The sequence below is a fragment of the Loxodonta africana genome, chromosome 10 (genome assembly GCF_030014295.1).
Source record: "Loxodonta africana isolate mLoxAfr1 chromosome 10, mLoxAfr1.hap2, whole genome shotgun sequence".
NCBI lineage: Eukaryota > Metazoa > Chordata > Mammalia > Proboscidea > Elephantidae > Loxodonta > Loxodonta africana.
The window spans coordinates 72,656,165-72,675,281 of NC_087351.1; the positions used below are offsets into that span (position 1 = coordinate 72,656,165).

General features: G+C 42.5%; 1 protein-coding gene across 1 annotated transcript; it reads right to left on the reverse strand.

Annotated features, from left to right (window-relative positions):
• Positions 1-283: 283 nt before the first annotated feature.
• Positions 284-13,401, reverse strand: LOC100658477 (homeobox protein SIX4). Its single transcript, XM_023546622.2, has 3 exons — positions 12,465-13,401; positions 8,954-9,642; positions 284-4,661 (listed from the first exon to the last, which is right to left on the reverse strand). The coding sequence occupies exons 1-3, from the start codon at positions 13,325-13,327 to the stop codon at positions 3,865-3,867; spliced, it is 2,349 nt and encodes a 782-aa protein (XP_023402390.2). The 5' UTR covers positions 13,328-13,401; the 3' UTR covers positions 284-3,864.
• Positions 13,402-19,117: the final 5,716 nt, after the last annotated feature.

Consider the following 19,117-nt stretch of genomic DNA (forward strand, 5'->3'; position numbering starts at 1 on the left):
TTCTACTCTGTCCTATAAGGTCACTATGAGTTGGAATCGACTCAACAGCAATGGGTTTGTAGGTACGAAGACCAACAGAAATTTTTTCTCAAAATTATTCCTTTCGGCCTTATATTTGCCAGCCTATAAAATTTTTGCATGGGTTTCTCCCACCCCCCTTTTTTTACTCTCAAAAAAACCAAAATCAACATTATTTTCTGTCCTTTGTCTAGTAAGGTGGGTTACTCACATTAAGGCAAGCAAACAAGCAGTATTTTCCAAATAACTTTTTCAACACAAGATGTGTATAAATATAAAGTTTATTCAGCATAGTGTTTAGAAAAATAAGTTCACATCATTTCAGAAAACAAATAAAACACTTAAATTGTCCAGGCATAAACCCCTATTACAGTACGACATACATACTTTAGATCTCTTTGGTTGGGTAATTAAGCACAGAAATGTTCCAGGACATGCTCTGTGTGCCATCACCTAACAGTGCAGTAAAGACTTGTTACCCATCCCATGATAGACAATCTGTATAGATTTACTCTTTGCATAAGGCACAGTAAAACCATACTGAGTATATAACTGGTTGCCTCTAAACATACAGTACATGCAACAAAAGAATAAAAACATTTTTGAGAGCCCTGAAAGCCAAAACAGTCACATGCTATATGATTTTGATTAATAAAATGTATGGATGGTGGTAATGTTAAATTAACATTAAATGTATCCAACAGATACAAAGAAACTGTTAGGCTCTATTTAATAGGTTTAGGAAGACTTTGAAACATCTTTTGTCAAATATAATTCTTTTCCCCCCAGTTTTCCTGATTTATATTTTTATGATGAGATGAACTGTCAAAAACATTTCAAAGAATGAAGAACTTGTGGCTATGTACTAATGCACACTTGTCTAGCATGTAGCAGGGCAGGCCGAAACACATGCCCAACAATCCACCTTTTAACATGCAAGATACAAGGGCATATACAGGGAGATTGAAGGTCGATGTGCAATTTACTACTGATTTTTATCTATGGCTCTAACATCTACCTGCCTTTCATAACAGAAGGCACTGAAACATGTACAATTCAAAGACTGTTTTCATTACTATAAATATACATAAGATATAAAGCAGTACAACACAGGTGCTCTTGCTTGCTTGAGGAACAAATGCACCTACTCTTTAAACAATAGACTGTCTTTTACTAGATGTAACTAAGAGCTCAACGCCAAACTCTGGCTGACAGAGTGCATAGATAGGCTCACACCAAAAGTCCCACAGCCAGCAGCAGGGGTTTGGGGTTTGCAGGGAGAGTTATTTATCCCCATTCTGATTCCTCGGCAGGGATCATAGAGGGTCATTTGCAGCATCTTCAAGCATTGGTTTATGTAAGAGGGAAGTTCTACCACATGAACTCCAAGGGTTCTGAGTTTGGCCCTTGGTATTGCAAAAAATATTTGCAATTTTGTGCAAGGAGATCATGGGGTTTATCTTATTCCATTCACATGTACATGGGCTACATATAAACTGGCCCTTATTTTACTGAGAACAGCAAAGAACAATAAGTTCTTTACGATGTGCATTGATTCTTACTTGGTATATGGTACAGCTACCTGGTTATATCACATTGGGAGTATGAATGGGTTTCTTGTGTAACTCGTAAGTTTTGTGCTATCTTTTCCTTTTCTTAAAGGAGAAAAGAGGAAGAATTCTGAATGAGATGCTTATTGTATTTTTGGAAGACATATAAAACTTTTCCAGTTACTGTTTAAATCTTCCCACCTACCTTATTGGATGGGTATTTTCAAATAAGTAACAAACTCTTGATATCTGCAGCAATCAAGTGGAAAACATCACTTTCATGTAAACTACACTATAGAGCCATGTAATTTATTAATCTCAGTAACATGATCAGCACATACCTAAAGAAAAAAAACAAGCTTTATAAGTAGTTGTAGAGTGGAAGAGAACTCTTAAAACACCTGACTTGGTACAAAAACAAAACAAAGAACATGCAGTTTCAGCAGTTTAGGTACATCCACTAATTCCACAAAAAAGGGATGTAAGCTCTTTATGAAAATGATGGGAGAGGAATTCTTTGTAGGGCTCTATATCTATGCCGGCAACTTCCCTTTGCAGTAACAACAAAAGTTACACCCTCTATGGCCCTTATTCAACTGCTTGGCCAATGGACATGTAGAGAGCTAGACTGGACCCTTTGTTCTGATCTTAAATAAAGCAAGATGTGGTAACATCTTTATGTTCAACAACCTTAAGTGATCTCTGAAAAGATCATTTTCTCACTTTTCTTGAGAAAAGAGAACAGAGTAATTTTACTCACTACACATAAGTTATTTGCATTGTTACATCTTGTGTTCAGAGTCCTGATAAAAATTATAACCACGGCTCACAACATGATCAAACAAGCTTCCCACAGAAACCCAAAAGATTTACTTTTATAAAAGACATGATAATATAGTGCAAACAAGAGCCATGTGTCATAAAGTAATAACTAATTCAAAACATTTAGAACTAAGTTTCAACAGGAAAGAATTTTACTCCATAGATTTTATATAGTCTTTCTTTACTCTAAAATGGTTGTTTTGATAGTCTATAGCCTACCTTACATGGTAGTCTGTAATTTAATTGTTGTTATTTTCATTATAATGAAAAGCATCAACCATAATTAGTTCATTCATTACATCATAAACATTATACATAATATTTGTGAAACTTAAGTTCTTCAGATTTAAAGCAATTCTGTGGTGAAATTAACCCTGCTGGATAGAAGAAAAGAACCATCAGTGCTTCTGTGGCAAATTCTGTACCTTAGTAAGAATAATAAAAAGGCCACAAGGTAAAAAGGCACATAGAATTCTATAGAAAAACATATTTAAATGAATCAGAGTTGCTAATTAAGGAGCAAGGATGTGGAAAAAAGTACCAAAATTCCAATATTGGGAGTTTGATTTCCTGCCTCAGTGTTATTAATGTTGACCTTAATAGGCTCCTGATAAAAATTACTTTTAAAATCCTACAAAAAGTAAAACTTTGTTGGAAACAACTATGTTTACTTCCTGTTCAAACAATAAGAATAAATTAAACAGTAAGAAAACAGTTTTCTTTTCAGTTTGTAGCGCCTAAAGTATAAGAGAAACACATACAGTATAAATAAAATTCACTGTAATTACTCACAATTCTGCTTATAGAGCTAATATATTTACATTCAGACTGAAGTTTGTTTCAGAGTTTTCAGTGGAGTTTCAAACTCTCTCAGCTACACAGAACTACTAGTAATCACATTTGGAAATGTGTACAGGCTTAAGCCAAGACTTTCGTGAAAATGCTGAAACACAGAAATATATTTGTCAGAGATATGTATTTAAGATACTTAACTTCAAAAATACATCATTAGAACAGTTTGGAGTACCATTTATGCTTCTTAACCTTATCAATGCCCGTGGAGTAAAAGTAAACAAAAAGAATTGCATTGTTTCTGATGCTCTGTACCAATATTTAATTTTCTATGTTAGATGTACACTTTTTAATTTCTAAAAACTATTTATCAAGTTCCATTCTGATCTCAGAATTATATTAAGTGAACCAAATGATACACTTTGACTTGATACACTTAATCTTGTTCCTTTGTCTCCATCTATGAAAAAGGGAAGATTCTATGTGAGCAAAAAGGTTACGGTAATTCCGTTCCACTCCTATTTATTTAACCTGATCTTCACCTAGATCAGTCCAAAGTCTCTTGAATATATTTACTTGCAAAACTAGAGCATTTTCCTTTAAATGGGAAAATGGGAAAAGTCCTCAGGGCTTCTTGAAAAGATTTGTCTGCTGATGCCAAAAAATGAACGGGAAATTAAGTTTATAAATCTTGCATATCTTCATCCAACTGGACAGTCTGGAGCTTGGCAAGCTCTTTTTTGTCTGTTTCCAGGTCTTCACAGACAGTTTCAACCATGCCATCTAGGACATACTTGGATTTGGAGTCTAGCATCATTAAGTTGCTTGTTGCTTTGCTCTCAGAATTTGGTAAGAAATTCTCTTTTATGTTAGCTACTGATTGCAGAACCAAACCATGTTCTCTGACAAAATCTTGGTGTCCTACTGGGGAGGGGTGACCCACTTGGTCTTCAGCTGCAGGAACTATTTCCCCGAGGACAGCCTGGGTCATAGGGACTGACATTAGGTCTTGACTAGTAATAAGGGAGCAGTTCTGAAGAGTTGCATAGTTAGTGTTGCTGACAGACGTCACAGTAGATTTGCTTGTCACAGGCGCAGACATTGGCTGGCTATCGGCAATGTCAGAGTTGAGCTCGGTGGGATTTAGTAGTGTAGTGGGAGTCAGGGAAAAATTGTGAGTTGGGGATACATTAACTAATGAGGAGGCCAGAGGATGGAGGCCACTCCCAGAGAGATTTTCCGAAGACAGGTTTGCATTTACTTGTGCATTCTGATTGACAGGCATCAACTGAGAAAACACCAGGCTCCTCTCCAAGCTTTCCTGTTTAACAGATCCTACAGTCTGGCCTGAATTAGGAACAGTGTACACCACTGCACTGGGAGCAAGAGAGCTGAAGAAAACCTTTCCTTGCTGGACTGTGGTGGACTCACTCGTAAACGTGCTCCCATCTGAAGTGCTTGAATTTACTGAAATATTACCTAGAAAGAATAAAGTACAGATTATCATTGATGAAAGTGATAGGGAATAAAAAAAAGTTACAGTTTTACATATATGATTTTCCGGAGGTATATTATCGATGAAGAAACAACACTTGTATACAATAACCTTAGCCCAAAACTAGTTTAGTAGAATCACCTGGAACACTTTACACTATAGATTCACTGGGTGGTACAAACAGTTAAGCATTCAGCTGCTAACCCAAAGGTTATAGGTTTGAGTCCACCTAGATGTGCCACAGAAAAAAGGCCCGATGATCTATTTCTAAAAAATCAGCCACTGAAAACCCCATGGAGTACATTTCTACTCTGACACTCACAGGGCTGCCCGAGTCAGAGTTGACTCAATGGTAACTCTTTTTTTGGTTTTATTCCTTGAAGAGTCTGACTCAGTTAAGTGTCAGGTAAGACCTAGAGTCTATGTATTTTTTAACTCCCCAGGTGATTCTGCTGACCAACTGGGAGTCAAAATTACTGGCTTAGAAACCAAGTATGAGAAAAAATCCTTTCCAAGTTCTCATTTCAGTCAAGTTTCTGGTTTATTATTACCAATTGATATCTCTTAGTTGATGGTGATGATTAAATTTGCCAGTTAGAACTAGAAAACAAATACAAAATAAAATGCCTTTGTTCAGGATGGATCAGAAACTGACATAATGGAAATGTAGAAAATACCATGCAAAATGAGTTACCCCAGGGCTTAAAGTTAACCATATAAACCTGTATAGGCAAGTTTCAAACACTCACCGAACTAGCCATAAAGTAATGTCAAGTCAACAAACATTTGAAAGGTTTTTTTTTTTTTCTTTTGTTGTGCTAGATCTGAAATTTCAAACAGTGCTGTGATGATAGGAAGAATTAATAATAATAACTGGAATTGCTTTTTAAAATACAGATTAACATATAGAAGCAGAGCTAATCCTCGTCTAAAAGGTTCTATCTTTTGAGGCTCTGACTATAATGGTCTGTAGAGACCAGAGGTTAAAAAAAAAAAGTAAGCTGAAAGCTGACAAGATCTTCAAATCAGATAACTCAATGTAGATGGATCAGACCCCTCCCATGTACATCAAATAAAACCCTTTTCCTCCTGAGTCTTTACGTAATAGGCACAGTGAAATGGTGGCATTCAAATGGTCTAGGCCTTCAAATCCTGCTACTGAGGAGAGGTAGATGGGCGGGTGAAGGGGGGCTGTAACATAATAATTCAGATGGGTTGTTTAATGCTAATCTGAAATTAAATGTTCAATAAGCTTTACATTTTGAGAAAACAACTCAATGTTAAAGGTAGTTTACCCAGAAGTTTTCCCTTCTTGAATTATTAGAATAATTGTGATTATATGGCCCCCTGTATCGACAACCAGCAGAAAGGTTGCTGTTTGAACCCAGCCAAAGGCACCTTGGAACACAGGCCTGGCAATTTGCTATCGAAAGGGTCACAGCCTTGAAAACCCTATGAAGTGGTTCTACTCTGACACACATGGGGTCACCATGAGTTGGAAATGACTTGACAGCAACGAACAACAATTGATACTTAAGTGCCACGGGGCTGTTTATATCTACATTCTCCAAACATTTTTAAGTACCCTAAATGCAAGGGAATCTCTTTAAAAGAAAAGCAAAATTAAAACACTATGTTTGAACTCTTTTCAAATATTTAACCATTAGAAAGTATTCCTCAATAAAATACTGGTGTTAAAAAAAACATTTCTTGGTATGTTTGGGTTCTTCCCTAATATAAATGCCTAAGAGACGAAACAATTGCTTTTATTCAAAAAGGGTTGACACCAATGTAAATATATTTTAACTTTTTTTAGACTGCAAAAAACATCTGAGATAGATGCTTACTTATTTAGCTATAGAAACACTGGTGGCATAGTGGTTAAGTGCTTTGGCTGCTAACCAAAACGTCAGCAGTTCGAATCCACCAGTGGCTCCTTGGAAACTCTATGGAGAAGTTCTACTCTGTCCTATAGGGTCGCTAGGAGTTGGAATTGACCTGACAGCAAAGGGTTTTTGGTTTATTTATTTACTTATGTGTGTGTAAAATTATTTGCCAGGGTGAATGTGAACAAAATTATTAGTCACATTTTGACAGAGCCAAAATCACATACCAGCAACAACAACAACAAAAAAACACCTGCTGCCGCTGAGTCGATTCCAACTCATAGTGACCCTACAGGACAGAGCAGAACTGCCCCACAGGGCTTCCTAGGTTGTAATCTTTATGGAAGCAGACTGCCACATCTTTCTCCAGAAGAGCAGCTGGTGAGTTTGAACAGCTGACCTTCTGGTTAGCAGCCAAGCATTTAACCACTGCACTACCAGGACTCCAAAATAACATAATAGATACTATATTTCCCCCAAATGCCACTGAATATAAATAATATTTCTGAATGGAAATTATTATATACATAAATGAAGGGGGGAAGCTGATGTGATCTAAAGTTTGATTTTTAGGTACAACTGCAATTGAATTATAAATTGGACAATAATTTTAAAATCAGTACAAAAATCTAAGTGAAAAATCATATGGGTATAAAATATAACAATATTTTAACGATGGTAAGAAAAAAAACCCCTTATTTTCTTATAGTATAAAGTGAATAAAAGGCGTGGATATTTTGCTTTTCCATATAAATCCCAACTATAGAAAGATGATCTTGTCTAGAAATTTTTAAGAAAGGCTATCTGTTTTAGAGAAAGGTGGAATCTGCAAAATGTGCCTTACTGCAAATTGCAATACTCAACTTCTTAAAAGAAACATTGCTCCCTGGACCCATCTGGTTAAACTTATGCCTTCAACTCACCCAGATGGTCTCAGGATTGACGGCCTGTCATTTGATCTTAGCAATTTTAACTGAAAACGCTATCCTTATCCCTATTAAATGTCCCATTTAAAAAATTAGCTATTAGAAAAAAAAAGCTATTAAAAGTTAGTAATAATTTTCTGGTAGCACTTTTTTAGATTACACATCAAAAAATTTTTGCTTTTCTCTTTTCTCAATGCACATACCATACCTTTTTGCTCAAATTTGTTTCTGTAAAATGTTATCTACTCTTAGAAAAGTAAATTAAATTATTGTAAAACTAAGCACTTTGGCTTTCCCTTTGGTTTTCATATTTTTGACCTATATTTGATTGTGTCTTAGCTCAACTCTCTCCATAGCTTGGAATAATGAAAAAAAAATGAAGAGTACGCTGCAGGACTGTTGTGTTTTACCACCATTTTACCTGAAGAAAAACAAATATACCAAATGAAATTTACCCCACAATAATTTGCCCATTAATGTCTCAAATAAGTATAAGTAAATCATAGTTGTGGAAAGAGAAGAGTTGTGCATGAACTGATTTTTTTCTTCGGTAAACAATCTTACAGGAAGCGAACCTTTAAGGCCAAGCATTGCTTACTTTGTTTTTGTAAAAAATCTGCAGTCAGATTTGCTTACAGGAAGGTAAACCTGCATTAACATCTCTCACTCCTGAATTCAAAGGGCTCTGCAATGTCTACTGCCAAATTCTAACCATTCCTATTTCAGTGTAGAGAAAATGACACAGAGTGACCCAGACTTGCTTAAAGTCAGTGAAGAAATGGCATATCAGCCTTAGGTTTCCTTAATTTCAGATCAGAGCTCTCTCTGGCTGACTGAGCTGTCTGTAGTAAAGCCACAAGCGTGTAAAATAAGGCTTATGGCTGTCTTCTTAAATAAACCCACACATTTAGGGGATGAATACACATGAGCACACTAGAAACCCAATCACATATTTCTCTGGTTTTCCTTTAGGTCTGTTAGTCTTGATGACAGGAGGAATACTGTCTTTTCAGCTTGCTCTTTTAAAACATTTTTTTTTTTGTCAAATAAATAGTCTGTAGGTAAAGTATACACATTCTTACCAACTGCTAGACTTATTTTGTGTTCTAAGCAATATTATTAATTTTTAATATTAAGATGTCAAGCAGTGGGTTATTCTGTAAGCACTGATTGACTTATCATATTTCTATAATTGTAGAACTGGCAAGGATTGCTGTGAACTGTATTTTTCCACTCAGTTGCCTGGAAAATAAAAGCTCATCCCCAGGATGTGAGAGACTCAAGCAAGCCGGCTATTACATGGGTGTTGTGAAGAAGGACAATCAAGTCAAGAGTCTTCTGCAGCTAGAGCAGCTGACAAAGTTCCTGAGGAGTAACATCTGTCTATAGCTCTCACAAAACGCATTAATTAGAGCAGCTGACCAACATTCACGGTTGCATTATGGTGCCAAATTAGACTTTTACCTTGTGAAGAGGCCACTGAAACAGGAGGCAGCTGTAGCGGAGAGAATCCAATGCTCCCATTAAGGAACTGGCCTTGTGCTCCGGGATTGGGGATCTGGACAATGCCATATTGGTTAATTTGCACTGGTGTAGTAAAAGTCACTACAGAGCCTCCATCGTGGGAAGCCACTGTTTGAATGCCTTCTCTTTTCACCTCAGTGCTGGGTATTAGCCCTGGGAATGATGCAGGGGCACTGGGACTGTACGAGGTGGTGGCTGTTGAGCTAGCCACAGAACCCTGGAGGACTTTGAATTCCTTCACATCCTGGGAGGCAGACCCCAGTATGTCAGTCATGGATATACCATTGCTCACAAGGTTTGATGCCATTTTGGGGGGGTTCAATGACACTGACTGTGTATTTCCCACATTTAATCCATTAAGGATAACTCCATTGGGTCCCTGAATAAAAGAATTACCATTAAGGAAGACAGGTGAGGTACTTGCAGGTACCAAGCTTCCATTCAACAAAACTCCAGAAGAGCTTAATGATATCTTAGCATTTCCAATTTGTTGCATATATACTGGCTCCATGTGACTGGAAAGGCTGAGGTTGGTGACGCCATCGGATGAACCAGAGAGTGGGTGAGGGGACAAATCCTCATGTCCCTTGCTGGATTCATCTTCAGTGCTGGGATTGCCATCTGACTCACTGTATAGAGGGGAAAATCAAGACATTCAGAAGGTCAGGGAGGTGACATTTTACATAATGCCATTTTGGAAAACTCGCTTCTAAACCCATCAAAGACAGTATTTAAAGAAAGCACAGCTGGTCTGTTAGTCCTGTTTAGGCTGAGACCTTTCAGCACATTTTGACCAGTCCGAGAATCTGGGAAGATCCCAGTAATTTTTAATAACAGTAAATGCAGCTAGTAAGACTCAACAGAGAACAGTATATGTGTTTCCATAGCACTGAAGTGCAATTCCTCACAGAGAACATGGGAAAAATTCATCCAATGAGATGGTTGGTCTTGTTTATTTAGGAATTCCCCTCCCCTCAAACTAATTCAGATTAGTGTTATTTTGGAGGTAGATGAAACTGCCAAAAGAGCAGGTGGGAAGTGTTCAGCTTTTTTTTGCCAGTTAGTTAACAAGAGACCATTTTCTCACCTGCTCCCAAACTTCTACTCCACCAGACTGACAACTCTCTCATTCAACAAAGTGGCTGTCCTTGTTGTGGGAAAAGTACTTTCAACCCAAGAACAGTTACATGCAGTCGCTTTTGATTCCAAAGGAAGCCAAAGAGGCCTATTAAACATACACCATCCAGTGCCCTGGTGAGGTGGGAGGGAAAGGGTGCGGGTCACTTATCGGCCTTGTAACTATCAGACCCTTCCCCAGCTCCCTCAGTCCTTCTGTTTCAGGCACGACTGTGTTCCTCAGCTCCCCAGTTTGGGGGAAAGACCAAATCAGGGTGGGAGTAGTGGTGGGGGTTTCCTGTTTGGTCTGAGGCTGGGCGGGGGGAAAGGAGGAATAAGAGTCAGTTTGGAAGCGCTGCGGCTCTTGGCCCAGCAGAGGATTCTACATCCCTGCAGTGCCCGGCCGTCGGTTCCTTTTCATGCCAAAGGGAGGGGATTACCCGGGATTGGGCTGCTGGGCCAGGAGCGCAGAAAGCGCTTTGATTTACGAGCTGAGGCTGAGCCGCCGTCGCCGTCTGCGAGAGTGACTCACCCGGGGTGCGGGTGGGAGGTAGATCCGGAGAGGGGCCTAAACCAGGCAACTGGGCTGGGGCCGGGGGTATGGAGGGAGTGGTGAAGTCGGCAGAATGGTGTGGGGGAGCAGGGGAGACCTAGGGAACGCGCCCAGCTCAGAAGCTGAGGCTGCAGAGCAGATGGCCTGCGCGCCGCGCCCGCTCCTCACCCTCTGGCCCCGGCCCCGCAAATTCCTTCGGGGTTTCGCGACCTCTACGGCCCAAGAGCAGGTGGCGCGGAGTAACTCTGGGTCTCTCTGCATGTCTGGAAGAGTGCAAGCGCTTCGCGGTGCGCGTTTTGTTTTGGTTACCGCGAGGCTAGGCGCTGGGATAGCACCTTCCTTCTCCCCTCCCTGCATCAGGAGCCGGGCGCAGAGGCGGCAGCGGCGATGACGCGCCGCTGCGGGTTCAGGAACGCTGGGGTGGTCACCTTCACCTGGCCCAAACGGGCTCCCCCGCTCCCAGATTCCCTCTCTGAGCAGAACCCTGGAGCTACTTTTGGATTCTCTCCCTCCAGTGGGGGCGGGGGACTGGAGACACTATCTTTTTCGCCCATCTTCTCCTTACTTTAAGGAGCCCTGGTGGCCCAGTGGTTAAGTGCTCTGCTGCTAACCGAAGGTTGGAGGATTGAAACCAACAGCCGCTCAACGGGAGAAAGATGTGGCATTCAGCGTCCCTAAAGATTTACGGTCTTGGAAACCCTATGGGGCAGCTCTATCTTACCCTATAGGATCGCTATGAGTTGGAAACAACTTGACCTCAGTGGATTTGGGTTTTGTTTCTCCTTAGTTTACCTCGCCCAACAATACACACATACACACCAAGTATCTGAATCGGCAGAACGCACAAAACAAATGGCAAGCCCAGTATTTTCTCTGGTGGGGGGAGGGGAACCTGCCACTCAAAGAGTTCGAACTCGACAGGGTGGGCGCTCAAGGAGGTGATGAGGTTATAGCGCCCTCACTCCTTTCTTGCCGTCGCCTTATGCCAACCTGTCCGCCATCCCACTGCTCATACTAGAAGGGAACCCCGCAGTGTCGGCGTCCCAGGAAGCAGTCCTTGGTCCCCGCTACCCCGGCAGCGCTGAAACCCGATCCGAAGGAGTTCAGAATCAGGTTTCAAAACACTGTAGAGCCGAGCCACACCAGCACCCCACGTTGCCGCGCCGCGAAAGGAACCACAGCGGGCAGGGTGAATGATTAACTCTGTCATGTAAAACCTCGACGTCCCCAGACCCCTTCTGCGCCGCTAGCCCCCACCCAACACTCCCCTCATTCCAGAGCCTCGAGAATGACCTCCAGCGCAGGCCTCGGGGTCAGCCGACCCCGGGGTCGTGGAGCGCGCGCGGGTTCGGGTTTGACCCTGCGGAGGTGCAGACCCCGGCCGGCGCCAGCAGCCTCAGCAGCCTCGGGCGGCAGCGAGAACTCTCTTCCCGGCTCCTACAAGCTCCCTTTGCCCGGCCTGAACCTGGGAGTGAGTGGCAACTTCAAAGCCAGCAGTATGGGGGTGGGAAACCGGGCAGCAGTGACCAGCCGAAGTGGGGGCGGGGACTGAGACCTAGGCGGGCGACGAGAAACTTCTGGGGGGAAGAAGAGGGAGGGTGAGGGAGGTTCCCCCGCCCCTCGCAACCGCCCCCCCCGACTGGGGAAAGAGGTGGGGGGCGGGGAGAGGTGGGCAGCCGGACCAGGCCGGTGGGGAAGGTAAGCGCCATGTTTGTGAGCGCTTGGAGGAAAAGAAAGCTGGGAAGGGGGTGGGGGAGAAGAAGGAGGAAAGTTGGCGCTTACCTTTTGGACTGGGTCTCGGAGGGGTTCCGGTCGCGCTGCCGGCGGTTCTTGAACCAGTTGCTGACCTGGGTGAGGGAGAGGCCGGTGATCTTGGCCAGGTGCCGCTTCTCGGCAGGCGAAGGGTAGCGATTCTGCTTGTAAAGCTCCTTGAGCGCGTTGCGCGACTTCTCCTTGAAACAATACACCGTCTCCTCGCCGTCCCAGATGGTGCGGGGCAGGGGGAATTTCCTGCGCAGCCGGTACTTGTCCACGGCCCCCAGCGGCCGGCCGCGGGCTCGCTCGGCCTCGGTGTAGCGCGCCTTGTACCAGAGCTGCTGCAGCAGCGGGTGGTTGGCCGACTCGAAGCTGTGGCTCTCGAGGATGCTGTAGAGCTCAGGGTAGATGCCCTGGTGGAAGGCCACTAGCGCCCGCGCCTTCAGCAGACTCTCGTTGCCACGTAGCAGGTCGCTCTGGGGCAGGGACCACAGGAACCGGGCCAGGCGGTCCAGGTTGCCCCCCTGCTGCAGCGCCTCGCACACGCAGGCGACATGGTCGGGCGAGAAGGCCAGCGGGGTCTGCGCGGCGGCGGCGGCGTGGTGGTGCCTGCCCAGAAGTTCCGCGTGGAGTTGTACCTGATCCGCCGCAGCTCCGGCCGCAGCTGCCGCCACTGCCCCTTCTTCTGCGCTCACCCTGGCGGCGGCGGTGGCCGCGGCGTCCCCCGGCTCCAAGGGGAAAGGGGCTGGAGCCGGGGGGCTCAGCCCCACCGCCGCGCCCCCCGCCACTTCTCGGGGCGCCTCCAGCCCTTCCGAGGCGCTTTCCATCCCATTCTCCTGCTTGATGTCCGCCGCACTTGCAATCTGCCCGGTGGGGGAGGAAGAGGACATTTTTTGTTGTTTATTTTCCTCCCTCCCTCACTCCCTCGCACTCTTTTCCTCTTTCTTTCCCCCTCTCTTACTCCTCCTTCTTCGTCTCCCTCCCCCCTCCCCCCCTCCGGAAAGCCCACTCCCTCCCTCCCGGTTTCGGCTGGATCTGGCCGATCAGGTTTCCCCCCGGCCACGCAGTCACCATTAAGATAGCTGCTAGAGCAAAGTAGTGTAAACGGATAGCTGCTTTCTGCCGTTCCCCCAACGTGACTCCTCCGGTTGCTGCATACTATATGGCACAGGCGGCCGGGCCGGCTCGGCCGCGTCGCCTCATTGGCTATTTCGCATTCAGTGGGGGGAGGAGACACCGTTTCTATCCCTGTCGATCACCCTCTTCCCACTCCACCCCTTGCCTTTCCCTCTCCCACTGACCCCCAGGCACTTATACCTGAAGGGAAACACCGACATTTTTTTCAGGCCATGCTCCTGGGCGGGAAATTACCTAATGTGGCCTGAAAACTGGACAACGGATTCTTTGAAAGAGACGCCCTACAATTCCAGAGGGAATATTAATGGTGCGGCCTTAAGGTCTGGACGGGTAAACCCTTAGCAAATAGACTACCCTCAGCATCCAGGTGACAAAACTTCAAAGAAGACATTCCTAAAGCTTCTCCAGTGTCTTCCTAACACCACCACCACCACCACTGCCCCCTTTTCGGATATCTCTGTCCAGGGATTTGTATTTAAAAGGGTCAAGAATAGCACTAGGGAATGTTCTAAGGGAGAAGCATTTACTGTAAATTAAAATGCCGAAAGGAGGAAAATGCTTGAAAACCTCAAAATAAGCTGTATATGTAGCCTGCTGAGAAAATAAAAACAAAGCCGTTAAAAATATGGTTAACCTTAAGTTGCCTGGAGGACTGGTAGCCCAACTGAGTTGATCATGATATAACTAAGCGTGTAGAATATTAAACCATACATTTATCCTGGATGAGTAGAATGGAAGGGATTTAAGCTTTAGATTAAAATAACAGCATGAAAACTTAATTTTAAATGTAAATGTACGAAGAGTTCTTTAAGATGATATTCCTGGTAGAAACACCATCTCTGGGTGCAGGTGTCTTCCAGGAGATGAGTGCAGGATCAGCAGCCCTTTCCACATCCCAGGCATGTGATGGAAGAAGGCCCTCTGGTTTGAGACAGAAGTGCCTGGGGGTGGAGTCAGCCGCTTTTTGCAGTTATGTCCTTTCCTTCATGTTTGCATTAGGTCTTAACTCAAATAAGGATGAACCCATCTCTGCTTCTCTGATTACCATGGGCTAGTTGGGCCTGCCTACTGTTGTACTTTCTCAAAATCCAGCGTTTGAAGGACATCGTCCTAACCTTTACTTCAGGGTAAACTTCTGACGTTTCTGCTTCCCAACTATTCATAGCTGCCTACTTTGGCATATTAGAAAGCAGCTGTTTAGGTCACCTGCTGTCATGATCAGCTTGATGAGGTTTTCTTTTTTGTGGACAGTTTGCATTTTATTGCTGGCCAACCAATATGTCATTTGATATTAAATTTAACTTGCTTTTGTACTGTCCTAATGCAGGGAAGCCAGCAGTGGTATCTCTGGTAGATTTAAAATTCATAATCATAGAAAAGACCACGTTTCTGCCTTATTGGAAATACCCAGTTAGGTATCGAGCTTCAGGACAATAACTGAGATTTGTGGCTTCCTTGAATTTTTAAAGGCGTACTTTTTATTTTGGAATAATTTTAGATTTACAGAAAAATTACAAAAATAGTAAAGTACAAAGAAATCTACATACCTTTCACCCAGTCTCCTCTAATGATAACATCTTTCATTACTATGGAACATTTGTCAAAATAAATTAACATTGGTGTAATACTATTAGTTAAACTCTAGACTTTATTCTGGTTTTACCGGTTTTTCTACTAATGTCCTTTTTCTGTTTCACATACAATCTACCATATTGCATCTAGTTTGTTGAATTTTTAAAACATATTTATCAAAACAAAGTAAACAATAAAATGATAAAGATCATGGAAGAAAAAACAGGGACAATAAAAAGCTACAAGGCATAAATAGAATACAAACCATAACTAAAAATGCACAAACACCAGAAGAGAAACTAGATAACTGGAAACTCCTAAAAATCAAACACTTATGCTCATCAAAAGACTTCACCAAGAGAGTAAAAAGAGAACCTGCAGACTGGGAAAAAATTTTTGGCTATGACAAATCCGACAAAGGTCTAATCTCTAAAATCTACAGGAAAATCCACCACCTCTACAACAAAAAGACAAATAATCCAATTAAAAAATGGGCAAAGGATATGAACAGACACTTCACCAAAGAGGACATTCAGGCGGCTAACAGACACGTGAGGAAATGCTCACGATCATTAGCCATTAAAAAACTGAAAACCAGACCTGTTGCTGCCTAGTGGATTACAACTCATAGTGGACCCTACAGCCTTTAGAGAAATGCAAATCAAAACTACGGTGAGATAGTTTCTCACCCCAACAAGGATGGTGCTAATCCGAAAAACACCAAATAATGTTAGAGGTTGCGGAGAGATTGGAACACTTATGCACTGCTGGCGGGAATGTAAAATGGTACAACCACCCTGGAAGATGATTTGGCACTTCCTTAAAAAGCTAGGAATAGTACCGTGCAATCCAGCAGTCTCACTCCTAGGAATGTATCCTAGAGAAATAAGAGGCGTCACACAAATAGACATATGTATACCCATGTTCATTGCAGCATTGTTCACAATAGAAAAAGATGGAAACAGCCTAGGTGCCCATCAACAAATGCATGGATAAACAAATTAAGGTACATACACAATGGAATACTACACAATAATAAAGAACAATGATGAATCCATGAAACATCTCACAACATGGATGAATCTGGAGAGCATTACTGAGTGAAATTAGTCACAAAAGGACAAATATTGTGTGAGACCACTATTATAAGAACTCAAGGTTTAAACACAGAAAAAAGCATTCTTTGATGTTTACAAAGATGGGGAGATAGGGAGAGGAAACTAATTAGATAGTAGATAAGGATCAACTTTGGTGAAGGGAAGGACAACATACAATATAGGAGAAGTAAGCACAACTGGACCAAAGCAAAAACTAAGACGTTTCCTGGATACATCCAAACACTTTGAGGGGCAGAGGAGCTGGGACTGGAGCCTGGGGACTGTAGTTTCAGGGTACATCTAGGTCAATTGGCATAACAAAGTTTATTAAGAAAATGTTCTGTATCCCACTTTGGCGAGTGGCGTCTGGGGTCTTAAAAGTTTGTGGGTGGTCATCTAAGATGCATCAATTGGTTCCATCCACCTGGAGCAAAGGATAATGAAGAACACCAAAGACACAAGGAAAATACTAGCCCAAGAGACTAAGCCGCCTGCTGCCATGGAGCTGATTCCAACTCATAGCGACCCAATAGGACAGAGTAGAACTGCTCCATAGGGTTTCCAAGGAGCACCTGGTGGGTTCAAACTACCGACCTTTTGGTTAGCAGCTGTAGCTCTTAACCACTACACTGCTAGGGTTTCAAGGAGCGTAAAGATCCACATAAACCAGACTCTACCAGGCTGAGATCAGAAGAACTACATGGTGCCCACGTACTATGAATGACGTCCTGAAAGGGAACACAACAGAGTCCTGGATGGACTGGGAGGGAAGTGTGGAGCACAACTCAAATTCACCTAAAAAGAGCAGACTTAACGGCCTGACAGAGGCTGGAGGAACCCCCCAAACTGTGGCCCCCAGACACTCTGGTACCCAGAAATGAAACCATCCCCTAAGCCAACTCTTCAAAGATGAGACAGGACTATAAAACAAACAAAAAGCAAGGTAAAGAAGAGGTAGTGTGGTTAGAAAACCAAAAGGGAAGAACACGCTAAGCATTTCTCAGCCTGAACTGAAGAAAAAATTCAAACTTCAAGTTGCAATATTGAAGGATTCAATGGACAAAATACTGAACGAAGCAGGAAGCATCAAAAGAAGATGGAAGGAATACACAGAGTCACTGTACCAAAAAGAACTGGACAACATTCAGCCATTTCAGGAGGTAGATTATGATCAAGAACTGATGGTACTGAAGGAATAAGACCAAGCTGCTCTGAAGGCATTGGTGAAAAACAGGCCTCCAGGAATTGATGGAATACCAGTTGAGATGTTTCAACAAATGAATGCAACCCTGGAAACACTCATTTATGCTAAGAAATTTGGAACACAGCTATCAAGGAGATGGATTGATACAGTGGCTGCAACAGTGGGCTCAAGCATAACAATTGTGAGGATGGCACAGGACTGGACAATGTTTTGTTCTGTTGTACATAGTGTTGCTATGAGTTGGAACCAACTTAATTAAACCTAACAACAACAACAATGTGCTATAGTGGAAAAAAAGTGGATTTGGAGATCAGCTAGCTAGACATAGGTGTAATCTTAGCTGAATCGACTAGATGGCAACAAGTTTGATTTTACCACTTATTAGCTACTGTACTGTAAAAAGTGGGCAGGATTGCTGTGAGGATTAAATGAGATGACGTGTCAAAATCACCTGGTACATAATGAATGCTCAATAAATATTCATTATCTTCCTCCTATTAGTGCAAAGTAGGGGACTTTTCAGTTGTATATACCTAATGAAAATTCCTTTTGCTATAAATCCATTGCTGTCAAATTTATTCTGACTCGACGACCCTATAGGACAGAGTAAAACTGCCGTATAGGGTGTCCAAGTCTGTAAATCCTTACGTAGTCAGGTTGCCAAGCAGGTTGCCACATTTTTCTCCTGCAGAATGGCTGGTGGGTTTGAACTGCTAACCTTTTGGTAAGCAGCCGAGCACTTTAACCACTGCACTACCAGGGCTCCTCCTTTTGCTGCTAACTTGATATCCAACATTTTGCATTCACAACAATAGTAAAAAACTACTATTTCACTATTTTGCACATTAGCCACATAATCCTGGCAGTAATGAAGGCTGCAAAATGAGAGTAACGCTGCCTGTGATGGTTAAGTTTATGTGTCAATTTGACTGGGCCATGATTCTTAGTGTTTTGGCAGTTATGTAATAATGTAATTTGGCAGTTATGTAATGGTGTAGGCATTTTCCATTTTGTGATCTGATGTGATCATCCTCCTTTTTTCCATAATGCTGATTTTGCATAATGACCTGGTCTTTGGAAGGTAACCATGTCAGTAAGTGAGGAGTGGGTGTACAAGGCTGTACAAATTCAGACCATAGGCGTCTTCTTCAGGTTTATTGTCAATCAAATATAGCAGCAGTGGCCTTTTATGATATTTGTAGCCTGTAGCTACATTCCTATTCTTTAGCTCTGGGAGGAAATTCCTGCAGGACCAAAAGTGAAATCCAACACCAATCTGTAGATTCCTTTAACAGGCTGAGTCTCAGAGCTCATTCTGCTGGCAATTCAAAGTCGACTGGAAGTTTTCTTCTCAAACATGGTCAGCTACATTGGAATGGAAGTCCAGACTTGAGTGTGTGGAGTTTATCTCAGAGTACTGCTTTTGACAAATGATTTGTAAAGTTGAGGAATACTTACTTCTACTTCCTATGTCTGTCATGCTATGAACATTGAGTCTGCTATGCTGATAGGCAGTCTAAAGCTGTGTTGTGGAAATCCTTTGTCATTTTAGTGCGTTGAATCCTGCTCAGGACAAAATGTTACTCGTTGCATGAATATACTTAATTTTTTTTGGCCACCAATGCTGATGATTTCCTTTTTCAAGGCCAACTTTGACTGTCTAGAAGAAG